The sequence below is a fragment of the Alosa sapidissima genome, chromosome 5 (genome assembly GCF_018492685.1).
Source record: "Alosa sapidissima isolate fAloSap1 chromosome 5, fAloSap1.pri, whole genome shotgun sequence".
Classification (NCBI taxonomy): Eukaryota; Metazoa; Chordata; class Actinopteri; order Clupeiformes; family Clupeidae; genus Alosa; species Alosa sapidissima.
This window is the reverse complement of record NC_055961.1, coordinates 11,106,440-11,119,257: the sequence shown is the minus strand read 5'-3', so window position 1 is coordinate 11,119,257 and position 12,818 is coordinate 11,106,440. Positions and strand designations below refer to the sequence as shown.

The 12,818-nt window shown below is 41.6% G+C and overlaps 2 protein-coding genes across 4 annotated transcripts; both read left to right on the top strand.

Annotated features, from left to right (window-relative positions):
• Window positions 1–407: 407 nt before the first annotated feature.
• Window positions 408–4,097, top strand: zgc:172339 (uncharacterized protein LOC564384 homolog). 3 transcript variants are annotated; one of them, XM_042092023.1, is made up of 3 exons: window positions 408–471; window positions 1,941–2,385; window positions 3,253–4,097. In XM_042092023.1, the coding sequence occupies exons 2-3, from the start codon at window positions 2,101–2,103 to the stop codon at window positions 3,847–3,849; spliced, it is 882 nt and encodes a 293-aa protein (XP_041947957.1). In that variant the 5' UTR covers window positions 408–471; window positions 1,941–2,100; the 3' UTR covers window positions 3,850–4,097. The 3 variants fall into 3 exon arrangements, with proteins under 3 accessions (XP_041947957.1, XP_041947959.1, XP_041947958.1); XM_042092025.1 differs by having other exon boundaries at window positions 417–466; XM_042092024.1 differs by lacking the exon at window positions 408–471 and adding an exon at window positions 875–950.
• Window positions 4,098–6,626: 2,529 nt separating this feature from the next.
• On the top strand, window positions 6,627–8,339 carry LOC121709245 (endonuclease domain-containing 1 protein). Its single transcript, XM_042092462.1, has 2 exons — window positions 6,627–6,989; window positions 7,378–8,339. Exons 1-2 carry the CDS (start codon window positions 6,684–6,686, stop codon window positions 7,984–7,986), a joined length of 915 nt encoding a protein of 304 aa, XP_041948396.1. The 5' UTR covers window positions 6,627–6,683; the 3' UTR covers window positions 7,987–8,339.
• The last annotated feature ends 4,479 nt before the right edge of the window (window positions 8,340–12,818 follow it).

Here is a 12,818-nt window from a genome sequence, read left to right as displayed (position 1 = left end):
TTCCTTTTCTATGAAGTGCTATATTTCACCTTGGCTCTAGACCTTGCAATCAATATTAATACAAATATTTATATACAACTCAATCAAATGACTCAGTTTATCACGTTACAACAATCTATTACATTCAATTATGAATGCACAACATATTAACCAAAGACCACCAGTCAGGATATTCTTCAGATTTTCGATCAGTCACAAAGTACAAACACTGCACAATATCACACAACAGCAAAGCATTTTAAAGCACGACGGCCCTAACTTCCATAAATCAAATTTCATTTCCCTACAAAACCATAGAAATAAACGTAATATTTAAAGTTAAAGCTTAACACGAAATTAAAAAAAGAAACAACGCTGGACATGGACTGGGACATAAAAACATCAACATTTGTTAACGTTGAGTCTAGGGTGACTACAGAGGCTACGACGACGCAGAGGACAATACAGAAAAGGAGGGGGAAACATGGTCAGGTATAAGTTTTTAATAAAGTTGGGTTACCGTATCGATTGTAACATAAGAGGGAAAGTGCAAGCACAAGCGCTACTAGTGTTGACGATAGCTAACGTTTGCTCACGTCAAGTTGGGGTATTATGGCTGGCTTGCTATGCTAGGGTTAGTAGCGTACTGAGATGGCTCTAGACTTGTGCCGCGTTAATGCATCCTCATAATCACATGAACCAGCACAAATCACCATTAAAATGTACGAACATCTCGTTTCATCGCATTTCAAATACCAGACGTAACTGTACCTAGGGGCCACATTCATTTGTAACTACATTAGCGATCACACCCCCATTTTAACGAGGACTGCCCACTAAATTTATTTCGGTGCTGCAAAACTGCAGGCCTAGACTATTTAAAAATCAAGAACCAAATGTGGCTAACGTTAGCACAGCAAGTGCACTTCCATGCAACGACCAGTAACTTTGCGATACAATCAATCTATGTGGTAAACTAATCGATTATTTTTTTCAGACATCAAATTAAATGCAATGAATTAATGCACATGTGAGATTTAGCTACATTAAGTTGTTTCGCAACTTGCCTTTCTTTGCAGGCTGATAGCAAGCTAGCTAGCTAGCTAGCTAGCCAGCTAAGCTTTCTTCAGAAGTTCGGTTGTCCTTTTATTAATCCGCGCTTGAGACACGAATGAAAACCGTGGCAATTCTTTAATATGCTGATTTCCAGTTCCTTGTAACTATATCGTGTAATTCTAATCGTGTGTACAAGTAAAACAATTATTTTCAACTGCAACGCTAGCCGAGAGTTTTCTCTGCCTCGCTCGGTCGTCTAACGTTAGTTGTTTGTGTTTTACAAATATGGCTGCACATTGCATAACATGTGACAGGCTTAGCCTATCAGTGAGGACTTTCACTGGGAACTTCACTGGGTGAGTAGAAAATATGGTGGGACACTATTGCCCCCTAGCGCCAATGATGAAGTCAATGTTATTGGACGAAATGATGACACAAAAGTTAGGCTACTAACCGCTGATGTGGAGGCTACAAGGCCTACAAAGGCTATTAAACCAGTGAGACCACTGTCTGAGACCACTGTCTTCATATCTGACAACTGTCAGGATGTTTAAAAGTGGTATATGCTCATTCTATTCTGAGAACACACTGTTATGCATGTAATAGCCTACTGGGTAGAATCTTGTACTTCATAATGCCTGTAAAATATTTGATCCGATTATTATTCGTTTATATAGTGACTTATACATGATGCCACATTCATAAACCCACCTCTTTAAACTAGCCTTTTACTGTTAATCGACTCCCCTGGTTTTGATCTTTTATACCACTGCTACTGTTGTCATGTTATTTCCATGTTATTTCCTATTATCTAAATTTCAATAATAATAATAATAATAATAATAATTCATAATAATAATAATAATAATAATAAACCCGTCTGTGTGTGTTGGTTGTTTGCTTAGGCTGGACTACACAGTGGAGAGAAAAGGGAGTGACTTGAATACACTTCATTTAAATTAGAGTCGTAAAGAAGCCTTCCCTTCATCAGAGAGGTGAGATACTGAATATCGGCGCCCACAAATGTGATCTACCACACTTCTACCACGGCCTGCCTGCTCCATAATGGTACCCAGACTAATGATTTTAGCCTGCCTCGCCACTGCGATGGTCCTGGCAGAAGTACAGGAAAACTTCTCCCCTGAATGCAGAGAGTTCCTATTTATGGGAACACCACCTCGGGGACTGGAGGGACCCACCCTAAAGAAGATCTGCCAGTGGTACAATGGCAAAGCACGCTATATCACCTTATATGATGTCGTCAATCACATTCCTGTCTACTCGGCCTACACCTTCAAACGCAACGATGGATCCAAGCAAGTAGACGTGCCTTGGATGTATGAGCCTCAGGTAAGAGCTATGATAGACTATATTAAGGGTGACACAACGCGCGCACACACACACACAAAAGACATTAAGGTATTATAGGAGTGGCTTGGCATTTTACTTGTCCATTTTAAAGGTATTCCTTATACCAGAGACCTTCAAAATTTTCAATTTAAAATAATAATTGTTATTCTTTCAAGACGCTAAAATATGCTTTACAATTAAACATAGAAACATATAAAACATAGAAGAAAACCCAGAAGATACATAGACTGTGAAGGAAATAACACGACAATAGGAGCATAAAAGATATAAAAGATCAAAACCAGGGGAGTCGATTAACAGGAAAAGGCTAGTTTAAAGAGGTGGGTTTATGAATGTGGCACCATGTATAAGTCACTTGGGTCCGTGTAAAATATTGGGCATCAGCTTTTGGACCAAATAGCTTAAGTTACAATGATTGTGCACAAGATTTCTTCCTTAAGAGACTAGGGGCCCTAATTTAAATCTTGGGCAAATTGCAAAGTTTAAAGTCTAACTAAAGCTTGCTTAACAACTATGCAAAATCTATTTGAAAGTGAAATACCAATTCTAAGCACAATCAGCAGTGGGTCAGCTAAAAGCTGTCTCATGCCACATGATGCCGTTGTTCTTAGACTGACACTGCACTTTGCCCAGTATTTAAATTAGGGCCCAGTGTGAATTGAACCCCAGAGATAAACTACTGTCCTCACTCAGATGTATATGTATGTACAGGCACTGATGAGGAAATAAGTGCATCAAATTAATTCCACCGGTAAGGCCTGCTGTGATACTTCTTTCCATGTGAACACTTTTCACTCCATGCCCAGGTGCAGTGACAACTTGTGTTCTTCTTTCTAAAACCCTTAGCTTTCCACTGTCGCTGCCCATAGAGAGATGCAGCCCTTTCCCCTTGAGAACGGAATCCACGACAGCTTTGAGGATGCCCAGGCAGTCCTTGAGGACTACTCCAACACAGTGAAGTTTGAACGTGGCCACCTCAACCCCGACGAGCACCAGTACCTCCTCGACGACAAGGCGGCCACTTACACTCTCACCAACATCGTCCCCCAGGCCCGGGAGTTCAACATCGGCCAGTGGAAGAAGCACGAGCACATCCTCCGCCGTCGCCTTAACAACTACTGCCGTGGAACAGCCTATGTGGTGACAGGGATCACCACCTCAGGCAGCATGATTCGCCGACACAACACCTACCGTGTGGCCATACCGTCTTACTTGTGGTCCGCATACTGTTGCGTGGACTATGACCATAACGCGCCATTTGAAGAGCGTGCCAAGTTCCCGGCCTTCGCTGTGCACGGTCTCAATGAAAACGAGGGGGAGGTGGTGGAGATGTCAGTCCAGAAGCTGGAAGGCTTTCTGCGGAAGAACACCTACGTAGATGAGTCCTTCCAAATCTTCTATGAAGACTGTGTCCCCACTGACACCAGCTTCATGCACTTCTAGTGCACACACTAATGTCACCACCTGTCCACAGTAATAAATGTTTTAGTTGGCACTTTTTCCAATTTTGTAAAGAAAGGGCAGAATGCATAACATGTCTATGGCCCACACCCTACAGCGGCAACATAATATGAGCCTGTACGCTTTATTTAACTTTGATATCAACATTGATAATTGATCAGAAATACAGCATGTTTATCTTCATTATACTTAACACTACATGATGTGCTTTTCTTGTTCATGATAAAATGACAAATCTTCTGCTAAAATAAATTACATGAAGGTAAAATAATCTGTGCTCTTCCTTATTTACTGTCTGCCTCTTTGTGTAGCATATTTATGCACAATATATTTGTATGCAGTATTGTACAGAAAGATGCAAGAGAGATGAAAGTAGGTGAAGTGAGGTCACTGCTTTGTGCAGTACAATTTTCTTCTGTCTGATCACCTTTCCAGTGGAGTACAGATGTAAGATACAGTAAGCATGAACAGGGAGAGTGAGAGACATAAGTGGGTTGGGAGGGGGGGTCCTTACCTCATCAGCCACATAAAAGAGTACTATAGCACTATACATTTTACACGGTGACACCGTTGTAAAAGGAATGTGAGCTAGCTATGCTGAGTAAGGAGAAAACTATAAAAACCCTCACAACCATTTAGCGCGCACAGTCCTTTCACATAAAGGAAACTGTATAATTTGGCAATTCCAACATCATTATCTTTTGGAACCTTATCGGGCTGCCTCACCAGCAATAAACGGTCTGCCAGCTCGTAACCTAGTCTACGCTGCTTTAGTTCTCAGTGAGATAGAGAGTGAGTTTTGCATATTATGGCATTGCCATTCATTTGTAATGCGGTCATAGAGAGAGTGAGAGACAAAAGATATGATGAAAGAATCTACCAATGGCAACCTACCACACTACAGTATGTGTGACATGTTTTTACTGAAGCTCTAAGCGCTGAGGCCATGACAAAGGCCTGTGACATCTCTCAGTATGAGACACAGTGATGGGGAAATACACATTTGATGTAGAGATTGACATTTCCATTTGTTAGAATGATGCTATTGTATTACTTAGTCTTAGGCCAGTCCCTGAAATAGCCTATTTGTTACAGTAGTTGTCACCATTTTGCCATGTCCTGTTACTGACTAGTATATAAGGTTAAAACCATGTAATCAGTAAAGTAGCAGCAGTCTCCACAGTGAAAGGCGAAGTAGCATAAGGAGGATGGCACATAAAGTCCCAGTGTATTAACACCAGATTTATGTCAGAGAGCATCAGTTCCACTGTTGCACACAAGCCCACCGGAGATCTCCCACTCTGACATGTTCTAAGGAACGCTATCACAGATGAGCTGTTAGCATGGTTCAGAGCACTGTCTCTTCAGTGAACACAAGCCAATGGTGCAACCTACAACCCCACAAAACCTTTTGTGAGCTGTACACACATTGGGAATCATAGATAAAATCCAGATCCGACCTACTCTTTACAGTTCCCTTGTTACATTAAAATCGGTACGAGGTGAAATTAGGTCTAATGTAACAGTATGTTATGAGGTGGATAAGGAGCAGTTTAGAGGACTGTTACCATGGTGTTTATTTTTATAGGAAACGTGGCCTATAGTCCCAACATACTTTTTAGGTTGCACTTAGTCTCTGCTATAGACATTTATCCACTGACCTTCACTGAAAAATAACCCATTGGATATACTTAATTGAAATAGGGACATGAATGAAATGTCTATAACCGTAACAATGCTTGAGGAAGATAATTTACAAAGTCACTGACTCTGATGAAACATTCTGAGTAACGTGTACCACAGTATTCAACAGAAGTCATTGTGACAATGACACTGAGTCATTGTGAAAACATGTTACATGGAACCACTGATAGCTGGTGCATGATCAATACATAATGGTGGGAACGTATAACATAAAACACAATCCAGCTTCAAAAATGTACTGGCCCCTAAGCATGACTAACAAACACATGTGAAACGTTTTGGTAACACTGACAATTTGATTATCTCAGTGTTCTTGCAAAGGTGTATAGGGGAAATAATGCAGTGGTGTCACCAAGGGATCCCATGCATGCAAAAGTTGAATAGGTGCTTCAAATTCATCTTGCATGATTCTGTTGGATAACTCATTGTCGTTGACAAATATGTTAGTTCAATGTAATAACACTGTATTTTTAAAGAGATGCATGCCTACTTTGATTCCATGTCTAACTCCATGTTGTGTGTTTTAGTGACAACCCCTCTTTTCTTTCTTTATACTGAGCCTACAATTAACTCACGTGATTCAATCAGATAAATGAAATGGTCAATTTGATTGACTATTCAAACATAATAATGTTGTGTTTACAAAACTAGACTGGTGCAGCTGTAACATTATGTGGTTTCATATTGGACAGCACTGTCCGTTTTTTCTATCTCGTTTTTTGGGATGCTCATGTAAGTGCATCCATTAAAGTTGGTCTGAAATCAAATTGAACGTGTGATATTATTTTGACAAACTTCCAACCAAAGATAATGTCTGTCTCCACATGAACCATACCCTAGGGTCCCCTGGTTACTTCCAGAGGCACTTCCAGTGAAACAAATGGACAAACAAACTACGACTTTTAGCGGATCAGGTCTGCCAACAGCCTACAACATGCGGTGACGTTGTGTTGGTGCATACCAGGTGACTTGATGTAACGGCCACTGCTTGGCTGCTTTGCTTATCTACTAACAGGTTTTTAACAACTCTCATTATTGATGCTCTACCAGTCAACCTGAGACACAGCGACCCATCACTTCACATTGGCTTTGGTAAATCGTTATACCTGGCAATGCATGTCCCTCTCACCTGGCTAGTGCTGGCCTTGGCCGTCCTGCACCCTGCTCCGACCGCCCGCTCAACCGTGGTCGAGGACTTCAACGATGTGGCGGGGTGCAAGGACTCACTGTACATGGGCACACCGCCGCGGGGCATCCTGGGCAGCAACCTGAAGAAGATCTGCCAACGCTACGCCGACAAGCCGCGCTATGTCACCCTCTATGACACCAAGAAACGCATCCCGGTTTACTCTGCCTACACCTTCAAGAAGACAGAGGGAGACAGGCGGGTGGATTATCCATGGATGTACGAGCCTCAGGTATGTAACAGCTGGCAACTTTTCTTCTTACACACTTTCACCTACTTGCTATTGTCACAACAGCCAATTTACTAGAGGCAGAAGGACAGGCTCCACTAGGATTAGGAGAGTATCAGGGGAGTGTAATCACGTATTTAAGTCACTGAATGCCATTTGGGCTGGTTTTACAAAGAAAGGTTATTTAATCCATCTCCTAATTATAAACATATTTTATAATTATAAACATATATACATTTTTACCTGATCTTTGTTTTAAAATGTTTTTATTTTTTATTTTTTTTATTTTAGTAGCCTAGCTAATTTTGGATGGATTCAATTGCACTGATGTCATTGTATGTTCTTCATCAAATCTGAAATGAATTAATGATTCCCCACCTGCTGCTCTCAGCTTGCAGAGACAGATGGCAATGGGAACATGATGCCTTTCCCCACTGGATATTTGCACATGAAGTTTGAAAACGGTCAGGCGGTTCTCGACGACTACTCAGACGTGGTGCTCTACGAGCGAGGCCACTTGAACCCAGACCAGCACCAGTCACACCCCCACGACCGTGCCGCCACCTACACGCTGACCAATGTTGTGCCAGAAATCCGCGAGTTCAACATAGGCCCGTGGCGCGAGTACGAAGAGCGCATCCGCATTCGCCTCAACAACTACTGCCGCGGCACTGCCTTCATCGTGACGGGGGTGACCACTAGGGGTAACATGATCCGCCGCAACAATCAAGACCGCGTGGCCATCCCCGAAGACATCTGGTCGGCATATTGCTGCACTGAGTACGACCGCAACGCGCCCCACGATGTCCGTATACGCTTCCCCTCGCACGCCGCTCTGGCCAAGAATGCCAAGGAGGGCAGCTCAGTTCAGGAGTTCACCGTCATGGAGCTGGAGAACTTTCTTAAGTACCACATGGACGTGGACCAGAACCTACAGATCTTCTACGACAACTGCATCGCGCCCTCTCCTCTTCCCCTCTACCTGCATCATACTATTTGACGGAAGGCATCGACCTTCAGGGCCAAAAAAATACGTCGCCCTCAGGGTCGATGTTTCCCATGACGCACAATATGACCATTTGTGCCTTCGTGTTTTTTTGTGGGAGTCATCCTTTTTCTCTGAAATGTCTTTATCAATGTGATAACACATCGGGGGTTAAAGTTGAGTTATAGTTAACCTATTGTGTAAGAAAGTGAAAGAGGGATTGATAAGCCCACAATTGACTCCATTATAGCAGTTTGCAAATGTTAGAGATAAAACGCTACAACCCAGCAATCTGTATGACATAACATGATATCTGATTATATTTGACTATGTTATGTATGAATAAACAGGCTACTGCCATTAAAACATTTGCTCTCTCTTTAAGGACTTTTAAACAGGTGGTAGGCAGGAATGGCAGGCTCATTACAAATATTGTGAATACAGGCATAGTCGCCCTGTGGTCCTTGGTTAAAACCTGCAAGAAAACATTTAGGAAAGAAGAACTCAATCACTGAGGCATGTGTGTGGGTCTGTGTGTGATTAGAAATGCTGCCTGACTTGACACCGAATGCTGCAAGTGTGGTGCTTTGGGTGAATTCCAAAGACTTACAAAGACTTTGTTGAACTTGGAATGTATAGAGTTGAAAATTGACACGCCAAGTTTAGTCATAATCTCTTGAACACTATTGATTGCTCAGAAGCCATTTTCCTTTTACATTAAATCACAGACATATTTGCCAACTAGGCCATTATTGTCCTTCTGCAACCTTTCAAAGCATCTTTAAAACATTACAATGCAAATGCCGAAACATTATGCTGAAATGCAAAATGCGTGGTTGAGTTACTGTTGCAAACAGCAGCATTAACAGCACATCATGAAGTCAGCCTCCTCTGTAGCAATGCTTCTGTGCCCTGGCTCAGGCCTCCTCTCTACCTTATCCCCTCACTGTTATCAGGAAGGTAATTAGTAGTCAAGGTGGTAATGGGACACGCTGCACCTAGAATCCTACAGCTCCTCGCCCTGCTGATAAATGCTAATGGAACACGAGGAGAGTTCCATTTGGAAGATGAGGAGATGACTTTGTCTGTGTTTTCTTTTGCTCCTTCACCACCCCACCCATTCCACCCTTACATTAATTCTCCTCTCTCCTGTCAGAACCTGTCCCAACACTTCTTCAGTGTACTGGCATTCCATAGCACTGCCTGGATGTACTCTAGGCTACTGCAGAGGCGTACATCCCGGGTTCAGAAAGTTAAAGTCCTGCCAAGTATTTGATCCAACCATTTAGTAAACCAGCTCGACCTATTAGCAGCCAGGTATGATCAGATAATTAGTGATAGCACCTGTGTTAAGTGCACAGGTAGAAAGACTATATGGCAGGACTTTTACTTTCTGGAACAGGGATGTCCATTGTCCACCTCTGCCTACTGAACCGCGCACATAGATCTCTGCAAACCCGTGTAGTAATGTACAGCAGAGGGCGCTAGCCTCTACCCAATTTCACTTTCAGATCAACGCTCACTCATACATGTGATGAAACACTTCTCTGGATTCATACCAAACCCTGGGGTAATCACATTTGTGTGAAGATTATTTAATATTTTTATATTTGTATTGCAGTAGAACATGACACATTAAAAGTGTGATCTGTATCAAACACAGGGTTGCAAAGATGAGGAATGAACAGTGCAGTTCTCAAACTACATCTATGTGATGGCATACAGAGTCACACAGTCAGGAGAATGGAAAATAAAGACAACTTCACTCTAAAGCAATACAATTGCATAGTTGCATTGACAACCAATTTGTCAGGACTACAATAAGGCCTTTAAGGGAACTATTTGGTCTGACCCATGTGGTCAGCATAATGGGAATGTTTTGTAATATATTACAAGCCTTTGAACAGTCCATAATAATTAAGACATTATACAAAATGATACAAAATATGGAAGCAATGCTGCTGTTGTAACCATAGACTGTAAGGTTGTAACTCAAGCTCTTTATTGTTAAAACACAAATGTCACCCAGTAGCCTACACAATAATGTTCAGGAGATAAATATCAGAAGGGATCACTAATGCAAATTACACAGTTCTGACAAACCATAAGGCCTCACATGGTTAATGAATTATAATAACCCTGAATTTCACAGATATGATAATGAAAATGTAAAGGCATGGCTCGTGAATTAATCTATGTGTACACTCATGCAAAATGAATCCATGTTAATGGTTAGTTTACCATTTGCTGGTGATTCAAAGTGACGGATAAGTGAATTGCAAATGCACCACAGCCACACACGGAGCTCGTACAAGCACAATGTTAAAAGTGTAAGTGTTAGAGAGCCACCATGACATCACATCAGCCCATCATAAGAGGTGAGGAGTGACTCATACACCTTACGCACCTTACGACCTGCTTATGTCAGCCTTTATGACACATAGTGGACAGGAAAGTACTTGTGAGTGAGTCAAACTTCTCCTGTGTACAGAGGCAAGGAGTTTTGTTCTCTCTCTCTCTCTCTCTCTTTGTTTCTCACACACACACACACACACACACACACACACACACACACACACACACACACACACACATACACACACACACACATACACACATACACACACACACACATACACACACACACACACACACACACACACACACACACACACACACACACACATACACACACACACACACACACACATACACACATACACACACACACACACACACACACACACACATACACACACACACACACACACACACACACACACACACACAGACACACACACACACACAGACACACACAGTCCATTTCCGAAACCCCCCCTCTCTCTATCTCTCTCTTTCTCTTTGTGTATCTCCCTCTCTGGCTTCAAAGCAGGAAACGGAAAACATTGTAAAATAACAGCTCTACTCATCCTTGATGTGTCATACCCCACTTCCACTCCAACGAGTGTGCCACTCACCATAATGCACAGATGCACAAGCCAGTGTGTATTTTAGTGCACACATTTTATTGTCAGCAATTACAAGGGGAATTATACTAATGGAACCCATAAACTAATGGTGCCCTGCGCTTTACTAAGCGTTGTATTATGACTGCCATGCTGCTCCGTAATTGGCAGGAGTCTACACATACAGATAGGAAAATAAACTCTCTGTCATGTCTCTATGCAAATATGCTCCTATTAAGATCTGTGCTGCACGTGTAGTGTGGTATATAGAGGAAGCTATGACTTTATGGCCAGCATAGCCCTCCCTCTTCTGTGCCTGTGCTCTGTAAAGGAGAGGACTGGATTGATTGAATGTGACAGTACTCTAGCGCTAATTTTAGGTGGATGCCTCTTACTGTGAAGTATTTGACACTGCATGAAGAAATTCACTTCAGAGGGGAAAAAACAGCAGCATTGCAGCACTTAACAGAGGAGTTGCTTAGCTATGGAAATGTTCTTTGGTTAATATAATAAAATGTGATTAATGAAATGCGTTGTTGTTGCTGCATGCCAGAGAATAATGGCACTCCCTGGTTCATTCCTTGTTGGTTTTAGCCTAAAGTGATTTGAAAGATATTTGCAAACACAAATAATGCGGAGAAAACCAAGTATGAAAAGAGGGTCCATCCAAGTCACATTAATATTCTAAACATAACTGGATGCTACATTTAACACACACAATTTGACTTAGGGTTCAGAGAGGACATGGGAGGGAGATGTATAACTTTCACACCCAACCTTGATGGACCCAACCTTGAAGGACAACCGGTGCAGAACTGAAAATAAAAATGAAGGAAGAAAGAAAGAATGAAGGAAAGAAAGAGAAAGAATGAAAGATAAATAATGTTGCAAGATTCCTTATGCATGTTGTCATATAAAAATTTTGTCACTTGAATGGCTGGATCTCTTTTCTGTGCTGCAGAAGGGTTTTGGAACCTTTGTTCTCTGTAAACGTTCACCATGGAGACCCATGGCACGGGCTCTCGCACGCTTGGCGAGCAGGAAACAGCCGAGCTGGCAGCAGGACGGTCTGGTCAGACGCCCGGCGGGACGTTGCATAATGGGCGGCTAGAGTGGGACAAATTGTCATGTTTTCATTTCTATGAATGGCTCAATTCTGCACTTGCTCGCACAGAGACTCTCTACTTTTCTTGTCAGTCTGTTCGTGTCTCCTCTCAACTTTGATGTGATACCAGATCAAAATATGAATGATTATTTTCTTGAGGCATATTATTTCCTTTAAAGACACACACACACACACACACACACACACACACACACACACTCCTGACAAACTACAATGTTGCATTTTCACATTTCCAACTGACGCCTTCATGGCTGCTTATTTTCATGTATCACTATCAGCATAGCTGTGTGCCATTAATAGAGGGAGAGCAGATAGCTAACAAACGCTCAGAAAAAAGTCCTGTTGGCAAATTTGAGGAAAAGTCGATAAAGGGGCTATTTCACACAATTTGAGGGTGCTGAATTAAAATATTTTGTTTACCAAGCTCAATTTTGAGTTTTAAGCTTGCTAATTAGCATAATTAGCATAATTATAATACTTTTTTGTTTTGCCATCAGATATCATAGGAATTGCAAAAAATAAGGCATTAATATACTCTTTATGTATCAGATATGTAGGACAGGACAGGAATTACCCCAATGACCCTCAAGTAACAAATGAAAATAAGCTAAAATTAAAATATAAATTGAAATAATAGCTAAAATTCAGTATGACGTTTAGAAGCAAAATAGATTCCTTGATAATAAATTGATAGAATAGTAGGTGACTGTTCATTTTTCTGTAGAAAGTACTTTGTCACTAACTATTATGAACAG